The 20,017-nt window shown below is 40.5% G+C and overlaps 1 protein-coding gene across 1 annotated transcript; it reads right to left on the bottom strand.

Annotated features, from left to right (window-relative positions):
• Window positions 1-161: 161 nt before the first annotated feature.
• hnrnpua (heterogeneous nuclear ribonucleoprotein Ua) lies at window positions 162-19,779 on the bottom strand. The gene is made up of 14 exons (XM_072580420.1): window positions 18,893-19,779; window positions 14,907-15,033; window positions 14,749-14,822; window positions 12,525-12,664; window positions 12,336-12,435; window positions 9,279-9,391; window positions 7,856-8,119; window positions 7,187-7,306; window positions 6,421-6,549; window positions 5,815-5,983; window positions 4,329-4,595; window positions 3,345-3,550; window positions 1,211-1,315; window positions 162-506 (listed from the first exon to the last, which is right to left on the bottom strand). The coding sequence occupies exons 1-14, from the start codon at window positions 19,650-19,652 to the stop codon at window positions 450-452; spliced, it is 2,631 nt and encodes an 876-aa protein (XP_072436521.1). The 5' UTR covers window positions 19,653-19,779; the 3' UTR covers window positions 162-449.
• Window positions 19,780-20,017: the final 238 nt, after the last annotated feature.

The raw sequence follows: 20,017 nt of genomic DNA on the forward strand, positions 1-20,017 counted from the left end.
TCCACAACCTTTCCCAAAATTGATCACTTTTCTATTGGCATTGAACCATAGGATGGAAGTGCCTGAATTTGCACCATCTGTAGAAAAAAAGGTGCAGACTTAGCAGAATTGTGAACCCAACACTATGATGGTTCATTAATAAACGAGTAACACACAAAGCACAAGTTCGGGGGGATTTTATTTGATAAAATTTTACAGAAAAAAATGCAGAAACTGAAAATGTTTTAATCCTCTAGAAATTGGAGGTTCACCACATTTCACCTAAACATTACAATTAAAATGTAAAAAAATAAAAGACACTTAAAAATCAATTAACTGATAAAGCTTCCAAATACGACCTGCAGGCACTTTGTTTTGGAATGTTTAAAAATCAAGATTAAAAAAGTTGACATCTCTTGGTTGAAATTACAGCTGCGGTGAAACCATTGTTCATTCACTCACTGCAGATCCTAGTAGTAGTCTTTGTTATACTGATTGCTGTACTGGCTCCAGAACTGTTGCAGTCGCTGCATGATTGAAAAAAAAGAGAATCAGAAAGATCCTAAATAATAGAAAACAAACTCCAAAAGCTTTTCATAGAGTTGCAGTTAACCTGGGTAAAGGGAACAGTATTTCAAAGTATATGTAACTCTAGATGACATGAAAAACATTGAAAAACTACCATCCCAGCTCTCTTCCATCTCTATATTTTATGCAACAGAAACACATGGGATACATTTTTTTTCAAAATACAGGCAAAGGCAGCCTTCCAGTGGCACTGAAGTGAGCTGCTGAAAGTCCTCTTCCCTACTGGTTTCAGAGATAGTTGATAATTAAGGTCTCAGGCAATGAGATCAACCAACAGATGAGATGTGAAACTGAGCACACCCCGTTTCCATTACCATTTCTGCTCATCCATCCTTCCACTCCAAGCTGCTTCAAAGTACTCCATAAACTTTAATACTCAAACGTTCCCTTATTAGCACTCACTCTCACAACACGAACAAAATTTGAAAATCACCTGCTTTATATATGATTTTTTAAAACTGCTTTGAATAAAATCTCCAGATGATTTCATACTTTAAATACCCCAATCGAAAACTATATTAAATAGTTTTAAATTGGCAAAAGTCTTTAACAGACAGCTGAATATTACCAGCTTTTTAAAAACAGGACTATAGATGAATCTGATTTGTTTGCTGGTCACTATCTTGTAGTAAATGTTACTTACTGCCTGCTGTTGACGGCTCCAGTTCTGTTTGTAGCCCTGACCTTGGAGGAAGTTTTCATTTCTGTAGCCTTGGTTGAAGCCACGATTTCCCCTGCCTCTGAAATTCTGTTGCAATATAAAAAGTATTTTAGTCAACAGATAGGTGAGCAGTTTTCCACTTACTCTGACATTCAAGATGTATCTGAATTGGGATGCCCAAGTGCTCAAGGTCTAATTCCACTACTGGGAGATTTCCCCATCTATTCATAATATGATCATTACTGTGATTGAAAAGGAACATGCAGCATCAAAATAAGGAAATAGGCAGTTTTCCATGGTACGATGTTGAGGGGGTGCTGATCAGGAATGACCCATGCGGTGTAACTAACAAGAGTTTCATTTCATTCAATGGCAAAGGTAAGCCTGCTGTAATTCTCTTCTTCCTACTGCAGCATAACCAGCTGGTACATTCGTTTGTATAAGGGATGCACTACAGAGCGGGACAAGATCTTCTACAGTCTCAGCAACCCAATTTTTCCAAGGTTCCCTCAGACTTTATAATCGGTGACCCATAATCCTGGTCAAGTATCCAATAAATGATATAAAAATTTGATTGTCACCATTTCAAAGTTTTTTCTCTCAAAAGTAATAGTTTTATGTTTAAAGTTAACTACCATGACGAGGCTGAAGTAGCCTTCCCATCTCTAATCTCCTCCAGCTCCCATATCCCCAGAGACTCTGCACCCATTTCTTTCTAGTCTTGAGGATCCCGGACTTTAGTTACTCCACCAGGAGCCTTCAGTTTCCCAGGCCTTAGGCCCTGGAATTTCATCCAAACTTCTCAAACCTTTCCTTCAAGAGGCTCTTCAAAAATCTATTTATTTGCTTTGATAGCATGTCATTTGGCTTAATAGTAAAATGTTATAACAGCTCTGAAGTGCAGATTTTATCCACTGAATGTGCTGATTAAGCCCTACAAAGCACGACAGAATCAGCAAATGGAAGCAATACTGTATGAATATACTGAAATTATTTAGAAGGATTGTCCATGCCTCCTCTTAGACTTTGTTACTCTCAGTGAAAGGGCAAGAAAAGGGGAAAGGAAGTGAAGACCAGACAGAAAACTGAAGAGGAAGATTGATGTAATTAGGAACTTACGACGAAGTGGAGTGGGCCATATGGCCCTTCGAGCCTGCTTCACCATTCAATATGAGCATTTATGATCTGACTGTGGTCACAACCCCACTGCCCAAGCATAACTCATTTATCAAAAATCTAATTATGCCTTCATTTAGTTCAATGAAAAAGTCTTTGCTAAGCTATGATAGGTACAGAAACAATTTCCTCATGGTAAATCCCCACACCCCAAAAATGAGACAAGTGAACGTTCTATGAACTACATCTAGAACAATTATGTCTTTCGTCAAAGAACGGGCACAAAACAAACAGTATTCCACATGTGGTATTGCCCAGGCCCTTTGCATCTGCAAGAAAATCTCCCTTCCACAGATTAAATCTTCCTGCAATAAATGCAACTATTGCAAAATTATTAAGCAGTCACAGAAAAAAAATGATCAGAGGTTTGGCTGAGAATACCCACGTCAGACTGTTTGACAAAATTTGAAGTTGCCAACTTCAATCTCAGGCTGGCACAATAGCAAGCACTGCTGCCTCACAGTGCCAGGGACCTGGGTTCGGGTCCAGTCTTTGGCGACTGTGTGTGGAGTTTGCATAATCTCCCCATGTCTGCGTGGGTTTCCTCCTGGTGCTCCGGACTCCTCCCACAATCTAAAGATGTGCAGGTTAGGTGAATTGGCCATGTTAAATTCCTCACACTGTTCAGGGATGTGTAGGTTAAGTGAATTAGTCAGAAGTAAATGCTGAGTAATGGGGAATAGGTTTGGGTGGGATACTCTTCAGAAGTCAGTGTGGACGTTGGGCCGAAGGACCTGTTTCGACACTATAAGGATTTTAATTCTTACAGGCAACTAAAACAACAGTTTATAAGCTCATTTTTTTTTTAAAAGTAAGATTCATGGAGCTACCTAACAGAATAATTTAGAAGTCTTGGGTGCTGTGTGTTACACAGAAATAGTTTGCGGCCAGAGAGCATTTTCTTACAGACAAATAAAAAAATTCAAAATCTATACATTACTTGTCCATAGCCTCCTCTGTTGCTGCCTGGACCCCTGTGGTTGTCTGCCACGCCCCTGTGGTTGTAAGAACCTCCTCTTCCACTGTAAGAGGGTCTTTCGATAAAACCACCTCTGTTGTAGCCTATCATTGGAGTGAAACGCTGATTATGAGCATAGCCACGGCTTTGCTGATTTCCTCTTCTATTATACTGTCCACGGTTTGAACCTGTTTGGAAAAAGACAAGAGCTTCTCAACATCACATTTCAATTCCATTTAATATTTCAGGTCAAAGGGGAAGCCATAGAACCACGAGGAAAAGAAAGGTAAAAAGGGACCAACAGGATAGTTGCTTCAAACTGCTGACACAGACATAATGGTCTGAATGGTCTCTTTTTAGATCGTATTTTTCTGCTTAAAAAAAAAAGTCATCTTACAGAAAAACTTTCTCCTAATAAAGTTATTTCTCTAGAATGCAAATGAAATAAGGTTCTAAAGACCAGATTCTGGGGTGAGCCAAAGACCAGGTCTTCTGTTTGATGTATTCTGTTTTCAGTCAAAACTATGACCAAACGGGTCTTGGAAATCAGAAAGAAAGGAACGATTCTTTACCCTTAGAAGTACTAGAAACTCGCAATCGTACTTGTAGATGTCAAGCAAAAACATTTTCCCATCCTAATACCCAGTCAGCAACTGAGGCTCACAGCAATTACAAATACTGGAGCAAAGACGCTGGAGGATGCCAGGGAAAATGAAATCATAGCCCAAAATGTTAATATCTTGAGAAGATAGACAAGCCCAGAAGTCATCTAGAAAGTGGTACTCCCCACCTTCCTGCAGAGGCTGTTGCACCCACAGGTAACTTCATTGCTGGGCAGCAATGAAAGATCAAGTTTCACACTGTAAACACGTGGCAAATTGTGAGCATTTTCCAACAGAAAGCTGGAAATGAAGCCTCTATTTGTACAAATCTGCATAAAGTACAAAGCCTGTATAATCTGCTTACCTCCTCGGTAATTGCCACGGTTCTGATATCCGCCACGCCCTCCTCTCTGGCCACCTCTATTGTACTGGTTCATTCCACCTCGTTGACCACTTCGCCCCCGATTCATTGCTCTCTTTCCAGAACTGGTATTGGGCTTTTTCTCTGGTGGAAGAGCGGTTTTACTTTCCTCCTTATATTTCTCAAGCAATTTCTGAGCATCCTCCTTTTGCAACTCTGCGTAGCTCACCTCATCCAGAAAATCACCTGGTTCAGGCAATGTGTAGATACCTTAAAAAACAGACCAAAGTAAAAATCAACACAAAGTAGAATAATTTTATATTGAAATTCATCTGCAGTTCGGTAATGCTGTCCTTGGATAAGTAGACCATTGCAACCTCGTTGCATTGCTATTAAAACCTCCCTCCCTTCTTGCTCACTTGAAGCATGTCAAGAGGGGATCTAATGGGCAGATCAGGCCAGAGAGAGTGTAAGTAGGCTATCCAACTCTGAAGCATCACAGCTAAACTCTGTACTCACCCAAAGTCCATACACATGTCTTTTTTGGGGGGGTGGGGTGGGGTGGGAAGAGAGAGAGAGAAAAGAGGAGGAATCACTGAACAGCAGCGACTACCACCCTGACCAACCAGCCTCATACAGGGAGACATCAAGTAACGTCAGGCCCTTATTTACTAAGACCAAGCCGACAGTGCAGATCTATTATCCTGCATGGAGTGGCCCTAATCACTACTACTCAGAGCCACAGATTTTCAGCTAATGCATTAAAAAGAGCTCCAATAGAAGCTCAAAATCCAGGATAGCACCCCTCCTCCTTCAATCCAGGTTATTCCTTGCACTGAGAAGTGGTAAAGGACAGCAAGATTAAAACCCTTGTAAGAAATAAATTTCGGAAATTCAGTCCAAAAGGAGGCATCAGAGCATTCTTTCCAAATTAGATGATATTAGTGAACCTAAGTAGTGAGATAATATCCTGGATATAACGCACCAAAGAACATTTACTGGATTCATGTATAGCTCCTTCCACAAAACACATCAAAAACTACTCTGTATTGGTGTGCAAGAAACAGTGTGCTTTTTGCCTACAAGTCACACTAAGCTAAAATTAGAAGTTCTTGGGTAAAATAAAGTACAAACAGCTGTATGGCAGTAGCTTAAGGCTATGATTACTTCTGAAGCAAGACTTTTAAACACATAAAACATTTCTTACATAGAAGGCAGGTAAAATACCCAAGTCAAGCATCTCTCTAAAATTACACTTAACTAATATTGAAAGACAAAAAGATCCAATGTAACAGATAAAGAAATAAAAAAAAAACCAAAAGGGCAAAATTATATTTTAAGGTTTGGTAAAAAGACTGGAGGTGACCATTAAGTGCACCACTGTACCACTAACACATCCAAACTACAGAGCAAGACTAGGTATTCTAGCTTCCAAAGAAAAACTGATTGATAAGGCAACACCAGGGTTGCGCTCAAGTTCGATCTACACCTTTCATTTTCAGAACAGCATGCTCTGGGACATCCTTTCCCTCTTCCTCTGCTTTCTTCTTTGAACGCTCCTTATATTCTTCATCTGATGGGCAAATGACAACCGCTTTACGTTGGAAGCCTGCGAACAGGCACATCTTCCTTCTTTGTGCAGCTGCACACACATTTGTCTACACAAGAAAATTAAAAGTTTTTTTGAAAAAAAAACTATGCTTCTCATTTTGAGTTTCCAGGCACCCCCAAAACCTCCCATTCCTACATAGTATCCCATCTTAATTAAAACCCAGTAAAGCTGCTAAGACAGCATTAGTTATTGTGCACCAAGTATACAATTAATTATAGCAAACATATTACAAAGATGCTTGATTGTAAGGAATCAAAGTGCAATTATACTGGGTTATTTGGTTGCTTTCCTACTTAGCAAAAATGTAACTGTCCTATCTATAATCTATACTCAATATCTATTTATTGCAATGCATCAAACTCTTGCCCTAAATCTTTCCTTGTCTCCCAAACAATCTGACCTAATTAGATTATGCATAGGAACAGAAATAAACCTGAACATATAACCAGTCAATGACAGGAGAAACAGCAATTATCAGCACACCTGATCAAGGATGTAGTTGCGCTTCTTGCGAGCTGCAATCTCAATGAACTTGCTCAAACACTGTGTGGCTTGTTGAATCAACGTAGTTAGTTTACCTCTGTCAGTCTTCTGACGCTTGAAGCTCAAAACCTGAAATAGAGCACAAATTTTGAACAAACATTCAAGAAAATGGTAAAAGTAGAATCAACCATGGTTTAATCTGTTCGCAGAGTTTTTTTCCGCCAAGGTATTTGCTGTTTAGTGAAATCTTTGTTCATTTGCATTCCTTAGCCTTTTACTACGTGAATGTTGTCAGGAATGTAATTAATGATTTCTTTTGTAGTATTACCATGTACGTTTTTCAGGTTTTTTTTAAAGCGGCACCAAAATTGTTATTCTGTGGTAACACTTCCTATTAATTTCCCTTACAATGAGGAAGACTCAGTTAATTGTCACTGTTCAATCTGTTTCCATGTTAGGTTCCCAACATTAGTAAGTGACATGCCCATCCTGAGATAAACATGACTTGGGAATGGAGCAGGAAAAGACGTTAGGAACTCATTGCAGAGCACCACCTACTCATTGGAAGTTGCAACCACACGGTTACAGTCAATACAGGATTTTGAAGTATTTAGGGCATAACAAAAATCACAGCTCAAAATTAGACAGAGCATGCTTTAATATATTATGTAATAAATAAATCATTGCGGTTTACTAGGAATGCATGCTTACAAGGAATGCACATTTTCCAGATGCAAAATGGTCTGATGGTTCTCATGTATCTTACCTTCATTATATCCATGATGTTGTTTGTCCCCAGTATGTTATATTTGCCTGGGTACTCTGCTGCATGCTTTGAAACCCATACTGATTTGCCAGTTCCAGGCAGGCCAACCATCATCAAAACCTAAAACAAACCAAACAATATTATTACAAACTATTCTAAGTGTCCTGTTCCAGATATGACTACTAAATATTAACGCTGAATAAAGGATCTTCTGCAAGCTACATTTTACAGCATTAGTCTACCACACTATCACACTGCATCCAACATACTTTAAGAAAAAACATATTGCAGCCGTACATATTGAACTGTAACAACCAATGAAGAAAGTATATAGTGATGATATTATGGCTATACCTGGACAGAACCAGAACAGTGAACACTTTTTAAAAAAAGAGGAACAATGTAATATCAAATATGGGAACAAATGTGGCACTTTAAACGTTGACAAACTCCTGGTACACTATAGAGTCATACTGGAAAAGAAAACCCAGCGAGAGAAATAATCTTTGACATTTTTCAACCCGAGGACCTTTGTTAGGCAATGGCTCAAGGGATTTGAAATCAAAAGGTGGGTAAAATGAAGCCATGGTCTCGCCAGAGTAGTTTACTCCCCAAGGTTCTTACTTTTGAGCCACCATGTAATCAACAATTTCGAAGTACCACACTTACCTCACATTCTCCTTTGGTTTTGGGTCCCCTTGGCCCTCGAACACGCTCCTCCAATGGAACCTGCTGGATGAAGGTGAAGCCTTCTGGAATCGGAAAGTAGGGAGTCTCCATCTGTCCAAAGTTAAGTTCTACTGCACAATTGTGGCATAGAACATGCGGAAATAAGGCTCTGTCAGTGAGATGATCTTTCCCAATCTTAAATGCAACACCCAGATCCTGACCGTTTTTGGAATAAGAGACTTCCACTTCATCAGCATCAAAGTTCTGTAACAAAAAACAGTGGGAGCACTATAATTTCCTGCAGACAGCAAATTTCAAGTAGACTTGACTGCAGTCCACAGCTTATGAGAATTTGATCGTTACAGTCACACAAGCTCGGCTGAACATCACCAATAAATAGCCCTCCTCTGAATCCAGCAATCAGTACCATAACTACAGACAGAAGATTTTTCAAATCCTCATTTCCTATAGATGGGGAGCATGTCTCAAAAATCATACTTAATGCAGTAGGAACCTCAACACTTACCAAAACTTTCCATGGGGAATGTAAAATATCTTTGAAACATGCAATGCTCTGCTCTTGACGTTATAAGTATGAGAGATAAAGCAGGTTTACAAAGTTCCTTTCATTAATGACCTTCCATTTATTTTGAGGATTCACTCGAAACAAAATCGAATCAATGTTTAATTTTACCTTACCTCAGATTACAACTGGATCTTGATCAGATGGGCCAATGGGCTGAGAAGTGGCAGATGGAGTTTAATTTAGATAAATGCAAGGTGCTGCATTTTGGGAAAGCAAATTTTAGCAGGACTATACACTTAATGGTAAGGTCCAAGGGAGTGTTGCTGAACAAAGAGACCTTGGAGTGCTGGTTCATAGCTCTTTGAAAGTAGAGTCACAGAAAGACAGCATTTGGTATGCTTTCCTTTATTGGTCAGAGCATGGAGTACAGGAGCTGGGAGGTCATATTGTGGTTGTACAGGACCTTAGTTAGGCCACTTTAGGAATATTGTGTGCAATTCTGATCTCCTTCTTATCGAAATGAATAAGAAAGGTATGGAGGGATATGGGCTGGGGGTTGGCAAGCAGGACTAGATTAGGTTGGGATATCTGGTCGGCATAGATGACTTGGACCGAAGGGTCTGTTTCTGTGCTGTACATCTGATTCCCCGATAATATTGATACCAGTGGCACAGGAATTATTAAATCCAATGTGAAGGAGCTGAACAAATATGGAATCATTTTTTAAACTTCGCATTTAAAACAACATAAGTAATTAAATGCATGGGTTTCTTGACCTCATTAACCAGGAACTCAAATAATTACTATCCACTGAGGTATAGAAACATGACAAGTGGGTGAGAAATGAGAATTATTCATTCACCCTGATGCCACTATTCCTTACAAATATTAACTTACAAGAAAGCAGCCAATCACATCATTTTCTCCAAACTTTTCACCATAATCTTCAGATTTGCAATTTGAACATTTTGTGCCATTTCCAGAGTAGCCGACAGAAAGTTCTTCTTCACCTGTAAGCGAAAGTTTGAAACAAATTAAACTTAAGCAACTTGTGTGGCCTGGGTCAAGAATTTAGTAGTAGACACTAAAAAAATTGTTTCCCAAAATATTTGGAAGAAATGGAAAAATATACATAGGCCAGTTAGAGGCTGTGGAGAAAAGGCTGACGTTCCCCCTTTGTAGCAGACTCCACATTAGAACAGGTCACAACTTAAACCACATCAGAATTAGAATCAAGCAAAATTGAACAAGTGGTGGTCAGGTACACTGCTTTCAAGAAAAACAACTTGTGGCCTCTATTTCTAGATTATAATGACATTCAAGCTATGACCATCAGGTCAAGAGAGACTGAACAAATCTTTGTCTATCTTCCTTTCTAATAATTGCCATGCTCCTAATTTTGCTAAAGCATAATAAAGGCATTTCCACACATTCTATGTCACCACTCAGTACACATACACAGTTATTAGCTTGCATTAACAGAAAACAGCTAAAATGCAAAGAGAGAGAATGTTCCAATAGTGCCTTAAAATTCATCCGCTCTCAAGTATTATAGCTTTACTACAACAGTAAAGATTCTGAGTCACCTGTTACCATTGCAATGCTGTTTTGTGCCAGAAATTCCTTGGACACTCATTTGGTTTCAGAACCAACTCTAAAACCATGCCCTCATAGTTTACACAACAGTACATTTTTCTTCAGCTGCGTCTGAATCTCTCCTGGAAATGCTGTTATATCAGAAGTTTGTGAAAAGTGGCAACTCTAATGTGTAACCCCATTAGGAGTAAGATTCAGCATTATGCGAGAAGAACAGGGAACCTACACATGTACACATGACAAATGCAGTTTGCCAAGTTAAAACAGACAACACAAAGATCTAAAATCAAACTGTTTCCAGGAGGATTATCTGTCTCAGCTATGAACGTTAAAAACACTTTGGAGCTAAAATAAGAGAGGTAAAACCAATGAAAACATGGAAACAGGAAGACAGCAATATAAAAGAACCAGCAAAGGAAACTAAAATATTTCTGTTTCTCTTTCCCTCCAAGTGAAAGAGAGACAGAAAAATAAGGTATCAGAGTCTGCACGGAACTCTGTTTGAGACTGCAAGACATTTTTACATTAAATAATATGGCTCACATCTAGTTTTAAAGGACAAATTCAGAAACAAGAAACCAGAAGGCCCTCAGGTATTCAAATTATCCTTTTATTTTAAAACACAGGGTTAAGAATTATTGTACAAATTTGACAAAAAATTGAAGAATTCTTTAAAACCTGATACATTTCCCATATTATTTAATACAGGAATGTTTAATACTATGAGGTGCTATTGTTGTGAAATCTTACTTTGGTTTCCTTCAGTTTTCTTTCTCATATGTAGCTACAGCACTAGCCCTTGAAGTTTCTCTGCTGCTCAGTCTCAGTTCACCAAGTAAGTGGACATTCTTTGCTTTTGTGCTTGGACACCAAAAATATCTCAGAAAATGTACAACTTGCAGCATATCAGCGTCTCACTAAACGTTCACAAGTTGGTGATTTCACTGCTTGTCATCAAAGGACAAGCAGGAACCCAAATGAAATATTTGATTCAACCTCCTCTGCACCGGGACAAAGCCAAAATTACAGAACCTGACATCAATGATGACAAGTGAGAATCAAGCCTCGAATCTGCTCGGTTTAGTTTATATGCAATAAATTTATTTACTCAAGCAAACATCATTGCAAATTCCCCTGCAAAATACAGTACAAATTACTGTATTTCCACAATTCTGTAAAATGATAATATTCATGATGGTTTCTCAGAGACAATATAAGCCAGAATTATGTTTGCAAGTGCAAAAATATAAACACACAGAACCTTGACATGGTGACATAAGATTGTTTAAATCTCATTCTCCTTGGTCACTGATTTGAAATTATTTATTTTCCTCAAGATGAGAAATAGTAAATGTTTAGTTATGAAATGTTTAGTTACTATTTTTAGCAGACAATCAAGCATACAGCACAGCCCTGGTGCACTTGGTGGATCGCCAGTGACACTCAAATGTTGGTTCAATGTACCATGATCCAAAGCATCCTTTACTTACTGTGGCAATGTTCTACATCCCTTAACAGTTCTGTGTGGCCAATCTGCGTTAAATTTGGAGCAATGTTGAGCTGCACATTCCACATCAAACTGGATTAAAACTGTCTCTCTTTTCTTAAAGTATTGTTTCAGCCAGCTATGGGGAAGTTTTCAACTTCGTTCTGGTTTGAGATTAAATCCAACTCAAACAATGAAAAATGTCTAACACGTTTATCACCCATACGCAGCACTCATATTTGAAATTTTATTTAAAAATTACAAAAAAGCCCAATACCATCAAACTGCTAACATAACCATAATGGTAGGGCCCTGAGTGGTGTTGTAGAACAGAGACACATAGCGGTTCAAGTACATAGTTCTTTAAAATTTGCATTACTGCTAGATAGGGTGAAGAAAGCATTCAGTATGCTTGCCTTCATTACTCATACCAAAGTGGTTGATGCAAGTTGTTTAAACAAAGTTCTGTAATTCTCTTTATTTGTTCTACAAAATAACAGGCTACTATATTCAGCAAGTAGTTTCCTCTTTGAAAGGTGCCACTGAAACCATTACAACATAGTTCCAAGTTCACTGCCATTTGGTAACTAACAAGATGTTATAAACCACAAAAGCCCTCCCTTTCTAGGACACTCTCTCAAAAGAAAACTTTGATGTATAATTAAATCAAATTATGGGTCTACAACATATTTAAAATGCAGCAATTTTTAAGCATGTTAACCAACAGATATTAGTTCTTTACCAGACTTGAGGAATTGCGCTTGGACTGAAATCAGGTGCCTACCCCACAAACAGTTCTGCGGGCTCACTTCGGTAAGGAGATCGAGAAAAGAACCGGAGAAAGGCTGCAGAGAGGGTATTGAAACACTCACCAAGTAACATGTTGTGGGAAGCCAGCGACCAGCCAACCCTCACTTCATGTGGGTCAGTCTGATCAGGCGGCAAATGCTTAACTGGTATTTTCTCAGTTACCTGTTAACACAAATATCAAAGTCAGACAATACCATCATAAATTTGAGTTTTTAAAAAGTTATTTGCACACAAAAAGAAAAAACACTTACCTTCATCTCAAAGCAGATTTTGCCTTTGCTAACTCCGTAAGAAGCTCTCCCTCCAGCCCAAAGATAGGCAAATCCTTCCATAGTCAGTGGCATGGCGCCAAACCGATCTCTATTGATCTTAAAGTGCAAATCGCAGTTGTCTGTAAAAGAACATTGTATGCGTTAGCACCTTAACACGTCACCTAGTACAGCAGAAAACCTACTGCTAGCACACACTGACTTGCACTGGCATGAATTCAGCACATAGGGACATTTCCTACCTGATAGTCGAAGATAATGCTATACACCAGCTAAAGAAAACCAACCACAATACAGGATCACCACTCAGAAACTAAGGAAGAAGACTGAACTCAAAGAATGAGTGGATTAGTGGTGCTGGAAAAGCACAGCAGTTCAGGCAGCATCCAAGGAGCTTCGAAATCGACGTTTCGGACAAAAGCCCTTCATCAGGATGATGAAGGGCTTTTGCCCGAAACGTCGATTTTGAAGCTCCTTGGATGCTGCCTGAACTGCTGTGCTTTTCCAGCACCACTAATCCAGAATCTGGTTTCCAGCATCTGCAGTCATTGTCTTTACCCCAAAGAATGAGTGACCTGCACCAACATTATGTTGCTTATTTGACAGCAGAATTAGTACAGCAACAGTGATAGAGTAATTACTAGAATATTTCCATTATCTTTTCAGGGACTAAGCTGCATCAAAATGGAGGTTTAAGAGCACGAACTGAAGTTGCTCAACATTTTTTAAACACCCACAAGGACAGGAGACACCAATTTCCTCTTTGTTGCAAGGTTAAATACTATTACTTACTCATAATAGCACAAGATAAACTAAAAAAGAACATTATGGCAATTAGAAAACTGCTCAGCCATTACTGATTTAAAGTCAGTGTCGTTAAAAGGAGTTTCCCAACAAGAAACTTATGGTAACATTTCAGTTATTTTAATAATATATCAAAACAGAAGCAAAATAAGACAACTAGTATTAAGGACATTAATTAAAAATAAGTTGCAAATTTATGCATTGGAGGAGAAATAAGCTGAAGCTTTCTTTTTCCATAAGTTACCAATAGAAGCCTGCACAAGGACCTCAATAACAAAATAGGTGCAACTTGAGAGCTTTCTCTCAATGCTATCCACCCATTTTTGTGATACCATAAACCACCCCCCCAATGAAGTCTGGCAACTGATTAGGTACGCCAGAAAATGTGGACATCCCAGAGGGGTCAGAATATGGTATTCTCTTGTTCCAAAGATTTACTTCAGACTTTGAAGGAAAATTACAGTTCAAAAAATGAATTTTAAGATTGTGACAAGCATCGGCTTTCAAGCTAACTCGTCAGCAAGAACAATACAATGGCAAAATTCCAGGCTTTCATTAGGAAGGCCAAGGATTGTGGGCTGCTGCAGTACTGTTTTAGAATGGTACTGGACTTCCACAGCCATTAGATATTAATTAAGTTAGGTTTGAAGAGAAAGTATGCCTGAAGTGCAAATGAACACCCAAGTTTTCAAATGACATGAGATACATCATACAAGAAATGTGTTAATCTATTTTAAGAGCTCTGAATGTTTTGCTAGTTTAAAATAACCAAAGGAAATTATGAGATTGCCATACCTAAAAAGGGGAAGAAACCAGAAATTAAGAATTACAGACCTATTGGACACCAGGTATAGAAAGATGTTGAAACGTCTACAAAAATAAATGACCACCAGCTCCTCCAACCTGACTGAGCAAGTGGTCAAATTAAACGAATGCCCCCCCCCCCCCAGTGTAAATTATACAATGTATAATGAAACAGTAAAGGGACCATGGTAGGCATATTTGTTAAAGTCATTGAAGTTACATAAGCAAATAAAATTAGGTCCATAGATCAGATGAATGATTTGGCTGGAGGGCACAGGTTCAAAGTAAGAGGGGAAAGATTTATAGGAGGCCTGAAGAGCAACCTTTTCAGACAGAGGATGGTGTGTGTATGGAATGAGTTGCCATTTTTTTTCTCCCAGGAAACTTTGACACTGCTTAAAGGAGGGCTGGGGATACAGTAATGTGATATGCGGTTGCACTATGTCACTGTGGGGAGTTCTGTGATTGGGTGGTCCTCAGCTCGATTATATCTGAGTGTGGTGACTTTGGCAGCAATTTTCCATTTCCCACTAAATCAAATTCCTGCCTCATCTCATTTTATAAGACATAATTACCCGATTTAGTTAACATCACGTACATGTATCCAGGGCAACTACAGTATCATCAAATTCTTCCTCATCTTCTTCCACAGGGGGCTGGGGAGACTTGGACCTAAAAATGGTCATAGATATTAGTCAATGGTTTGGCATTAAAATGAACAGCAGCAAGGTACGTGAACTGATAAGTTAATCATACCGTCGATATTTGTTTTCTTCAATATACTCGTAGTAGCCACGTCCATGGTCTTCATGAGGTCTCTTTACACCTTTGCGATTTTGCTCTTTACCTTTATCAGTTGTCTGTTCAGCCTGGCTATCTTTTCCTAAAAAAGAGATCAGGTTACAAATTCAAGATTACAAGGTTCCACTGAAGTGATGAAAATAAGTATGCAAAATAACAAATTAAACATCAATAAAATGCATAAAGAGTGAGAATTACTTTAACTGTTCTAAATGAGGACTGACTTCAATTTGTTTAACTTAAGTTGATTACACTTTACCCAGAGTTAACAATAGATAGAAAGTGCAAGTGGTCTTGTATATTGTTAAACTTTATGTTTCCTTTAAAAAGAACAAAAGAATTTATTGGCTCACTGATAACCACAACACTTATCTACAATTGAGAGTATTTAACCTAGGAACTGAATTATTCATAAATCTGAACTTTCCTGTTGTAACGTTTTTGAAAAGGATTAAAGATATGCCACGTGATGTTTCTGCACGCCCAATCTGATAAACAGATTGTAGCCCTTGTAAACATGTCAACTTTACCAGATTCTAGTTTCACAAAAGGAGAATTTTCACTTTGATTAACTCTAAATGATCAAATATATGAAACACACTTGACCAACAACAGCAACGCTCCAGTACCTCCCTCCGCTGACCTCCTACCCAATAACTGTGCCAAATTCATTGTCTCTACTCTACTCAATACCACTGCATCATTAAAACGGAGGTATGCTCTGCTGAAAGAACTCACCTCGGCATAACAGCAAATATGTTTCTTGATTATTCAATTCCTTGACCAGCCACTCAATTTAGAACGCTAATTTAGGGATCATTTTGTACTGTGGAACCATATGAGGAAAGGTTGAAGGCTACACGTTATTTCCAGAAAGACTTTTTTATTCTGTAATAAAGGTAATAAGCCTTTGCCACAAGTGATTGTTTATTTGTAATTCTTGGTCTGTTGCAAATGTATTATTAAATTACATAGGAATGAAGGAGTTAAATTTAACATGCATTTACAACACAGATTTAGCATTGAGCAAAACAATCAACTGCTTCCTCCAGGCCTGGAATCAGAGTTCAAGTAAAATTTACACTTTTAATCAACATGAAACTTTCCCTTTGGCATACTTGACAGTTGTATTATGAATGCATCTATAAAATATTTCACAAACCACTTTCACATCGAAGAAGGATGTAATAAAGGGTGGGTAATTATTCCTTAGTGGAAACGTGCTGTTGAAAGATGCTGCAGCATTAATAGGACAGTTCTGTCACTGGGAGATTGAAATGGAACACAAAAGCTATTTCCAGAAATAGTTTTGACTATTAATAGGCAATTCCCGCTGTTAGCCTGAAAACAGCTGCTTAGTTTGCACTACTCAATATCAGTAGGGCAACAAATTCAGTAAGGATACTTTTCTGGAGGGAAGGAGAATGGCAATGGCACATACGAAGACATCAAAACTGTCAGATCTACTAACGTGGTTTCTTTCAAGGGACTTAAGTTCATCACAGAATTAAATTTACACCAAACTTTGTTCTAAGCTTTGCCTGATTTAGAACGTTAAACTGCAGATGACTTTCGGCTCTTTTAAAAATTGCAGTCAATATTAAAAACTCTAGCATACATGTTAAACTCAACTACAGTGTGAGCATTTCCACTTATTTTGGAGGCTCAGAATTGAAGAGATTAGCCAATGTCTACTGGGTATGTAATGTGTTTCAAAGGATCTAAACAGTCACTGCTGAAAAGTTGGTACATAAGTGGTGATGGAGTTGAACAAAACAATGGGATACCTTGTCAGACTTGACAATGCATGGTGTACAGATTACCTGGGTACTTTAACAAAACAAGATTTTACCAAGTCTGAATATTCTCAAACACTCAAAATAAATCAGCCTGATTGGAGCTCTCATTACGCAATATACATTTATCTACATGCCGGAAAATTGAGTCTGAACCCAAGCAGCACAAAATATCTTAAACGACTACATCCTCTGCACACCAAAGCAGAGTAATTGTCTTTAAACCTGGACAGAGGAAACTCAATGAACCATATTCGGCCTTTTCTCAGAAGGGATGGTGTCCACTTGCTCTCAATTATACAGTCCAGCAGTCGTGCCATATACACACATGCACACTCTGAAGAAGCCAAGTTGTTTGTGAATGGCTGTTCCACAGAATTAATTACAATGCACAACATGCATTGTTATTTTATAATGACAGGATAGCTACATCACACAATCACTGTGCAATATTCTGCTTCAAGTGAAGACGACCATGAAGTATAATGAAAAACACAATAGATGTTAGTTAGACATCAATTGTTGTTGGGGAGAGAACTATGAAAATTTGTACATTTATAAATTTCCAGTTCAGCAGGTAGCATGACATCATCTACTTTTAAAAAATTTTAGCTTTTAAGTGGAATTAACATATCAAGCTTTGGATGAACGTGAAGTTGAGGTGAAAATGTAGACCATTTGTATTAATCTAAAGATGATTTTTAAGAAAAAAAATCAAATTTTCCTATTTTAGAATTTACACTTGAATTACCTGACAGATGCTGACTCGATAGACTATATTAATAATTTAATTTCCTCCTCAGGGAGTGTAGATTTTTCAAAGATTGAAACGTGATAAAGGTTTGCTCATTAAGAGCCACTGAAAATGGCCCGCCTTCCCTAAATGTTTACCCTATATAAAAATAATAGTACCAACACAAAGATTCTCCCTGAATCATAGGGCCTCACAAGTAACGTACCTCCAACCTCCCTTTGCCTTCCATGCTGTGAAACACATGGCTGCCTTCCAAAATAAACAATTTCTCCCATGACCCTAATCCAACATCCAACCTACAGAGTAAAGGTAGCTTTGCACATATAATGCATTAGCTAATTTCATCATTTGCAACCTGCAGTTTTTGTCAAAGCCTTCCCACACATTGGGGCTGTATCTGCTTGGCTTCATACTTTTCTAAACCATTCCCAGTGTTTTATCTTCTCAGTCTCATATGATTTCTGGGAACTTTAAGAATCCATTACTGGCCTTAAACCTAGAACTGATCTCCATTCAACATCACCCACAGAACTGCGACCACATTTCTCACATGCAGTTACTTCATAATCAGCGTTAACATTCTCAACTCCTCCAATACTTCTTGTAGTCCCAACTCAAACTGACCAACATTGAGAGATGCAAGCTACAAGCACCCGACTACATATGCAACTCCAGTCCTTCCCTGCACCTCTTCAGAGCAGCCAGGTTATTGTACCCTCGCTGTCCTTATGTTTTAGCGTCAGCCCCACTCCATCCTAACGGCCTGCCTTTCATCAAAACGCTCTGGCTAAAACCATGTGCCTTATTTGGCCTGACAGCGCTGCAAGCTATTTTTCTAATTTTAAAAGATCGAAAAGCAAACGCAAGGCAATTTTAAAATAAAAGTGCAAAAGTTATTTCTGTTCCCACTTCCCCCTCCCCCTTGCAACCTTTTCCTAATTCCCTGCGCTACTCCATTTTGGTTTGCATTATTTCCACCCTCCATTTTCTCAGTGGCTTCCTTCAGCCATCCTGGATCCTCACTTCCCCCAGCTCTCCGCCAACCCACTCTCCCTCCCATTTTAAACCCAGATAGAACAGGGACACGGGGCAGAAGCAGCTTCCACACTCTGTCCCCACCCCCCTCCCCCCGGCACGGTCTAACACGCGCGCCCAGCAGCAGGAGCCCAATGGTGGCGCCGGAAGTGATGGGCTTCTGGGGCTCGTTGATGTTTTAAAATTTTAAAACACGGCGGATGAATGAGGACATTTTGGGGGGGGGGGGAAATACCCCGAGGCTGCACGCCCTCCCTCCTCCCCCAGGCAGGGGGTGAGGTGTGTGGGGGGGGTGAGGTGTGTGGGGGGGTGAGGTGTGGTGTGGGGGGTGAGGTGGGAGGGGGAGGGTTGCCCACCTTTGCCGGAGTGTTGAGGGGCGGCAGCCGGGCCTGAAGCGGCCTCAGGCTCCTGTTTGCCGCCAGCCCGCGCCTCGCCATCCCCCAGCTCCATTGTTTCCTCTTCTCCCGCTCTTTGCTGCACCTCCGCCTGGGCCTGGGCTGGCGCTTGGACGCGGGCCGGCTCCGGGACCGCTGCCTCCGCCATGCCATTTTCCTCCTCTTCCTCGTCGCCCAGGCCGCTCTCGCCTGTTTTGCTCTCGACCTCCTCCTCCTCCTCCTCCCCCTCGTCGTCGTCCTCGTCGTCGTCCATTCCCCCTCCCCCTCCCGCGGCTCGGACTAGGACTTCGGCCTCTCCTTGAGACTCCTGTTCCTCCTCCTCCTCCACCTCCTGCACCGCCGCCGGGGCTTGGCTGACTGCGGCCGCGGACGGTTCCAGCCTCGCGGCCAGGGCAGCGCCGTTGAGTCCCGGGCCCCGGGCCTGGGCTTTGTCTCCTCCCGCCAACTGCGGCGGCTCCTCCTCCTCCTCCTCGGCGCCGGCCGTCTCCTCGTCTTCCAGCTCCTCCTCGCCGTTCTCGGGGGTCTCCAGCGGCCCAGGCCCCCCGTCCTCCTCCTCCTCCTCCTCCTCCATCATCTCCTCCTCGGCCTGGGCCTCGTTGTCGAGTGCGGCCTGCAGCCGCTCCTGGAGCTCGGCTTTCAGGCCCTGCACGCTCAAGCCGCGCCGCTTCAGCTCATCCTTGAGCTCGGGCACCTTCAGCTTCTTCACGTTGATGTCGCTCATGGTAAGGACGATGGCGGGGCGGGGGGTGGGGGGACTCGGGCTCCGCTTCAGTTCGGGCTCCGTCTCCCTGCACCGACCGACCGACCCGGCTCCTCGAGGCTAGGCTCCGCGCCGCGCAGACTCAGTGTGGGCCAACTCCGGCCTACCGTAAACCCCCGAGTGTGAGCGCCTCTGCTGGAGGAGCAGAGAGATTCCCAACAGAACTGCTACTGGATTACTAACTACATTCCTCTGACTGACTGTGCAACATCGACAGGGCTGCTGCTGGATTACTAACTACATTCCACTGACTGACTGTCCATCATCGACAGGGCTGCTGCTGGATTACTAACTAGATTACACTGACTCACTATGTATCATTGACA

The sequence above is a fragment of the Chiloscyllium punctatum genome, chromosome 11, assembly GCF_047496795.1.
Source record: "Chiloscyllium punctatum isolate Juve2018m chromosome 11, sChiPun1.3, whole genome shotgun sequence".
Classification (NCBI taxonomy): domain Eukaryota; kingdom Metazoa; phylum Chordata; class Chondrichthyes; order Orectolobiformes; family Hemiscylliidae; genus Chiloscyllium; species Chiloscyllium punctatum.

What these genes read in the sequence shown, in the direction of transcription:
- hnrnpua (XM_072580420.1), bottom strand. Translation starts at nt 19,652, where the DNA reads ATGAGCGACATCAACGTGAAGAAGCTGAAGGTGCCCGAGCTCAAGGAT. An exon ending in GAAGAAAACAAATATCGACG is followed by an intron (nt 14,823 to 14,906) that starts GTATGATTAACT and finishes GACCATTTTTAG; the next exon opens with GTCCAAGTCTCCCCAGCCCC. An exon ending in TGCTGTTCTGAAAATGAAAG is followed by an intron (nt 4,596 to 5,814) that starts GTGTAGATCGAA and finishes CTGTTTTTTAAG; the next exon opens with GTATCTACACATTGCCTGAA.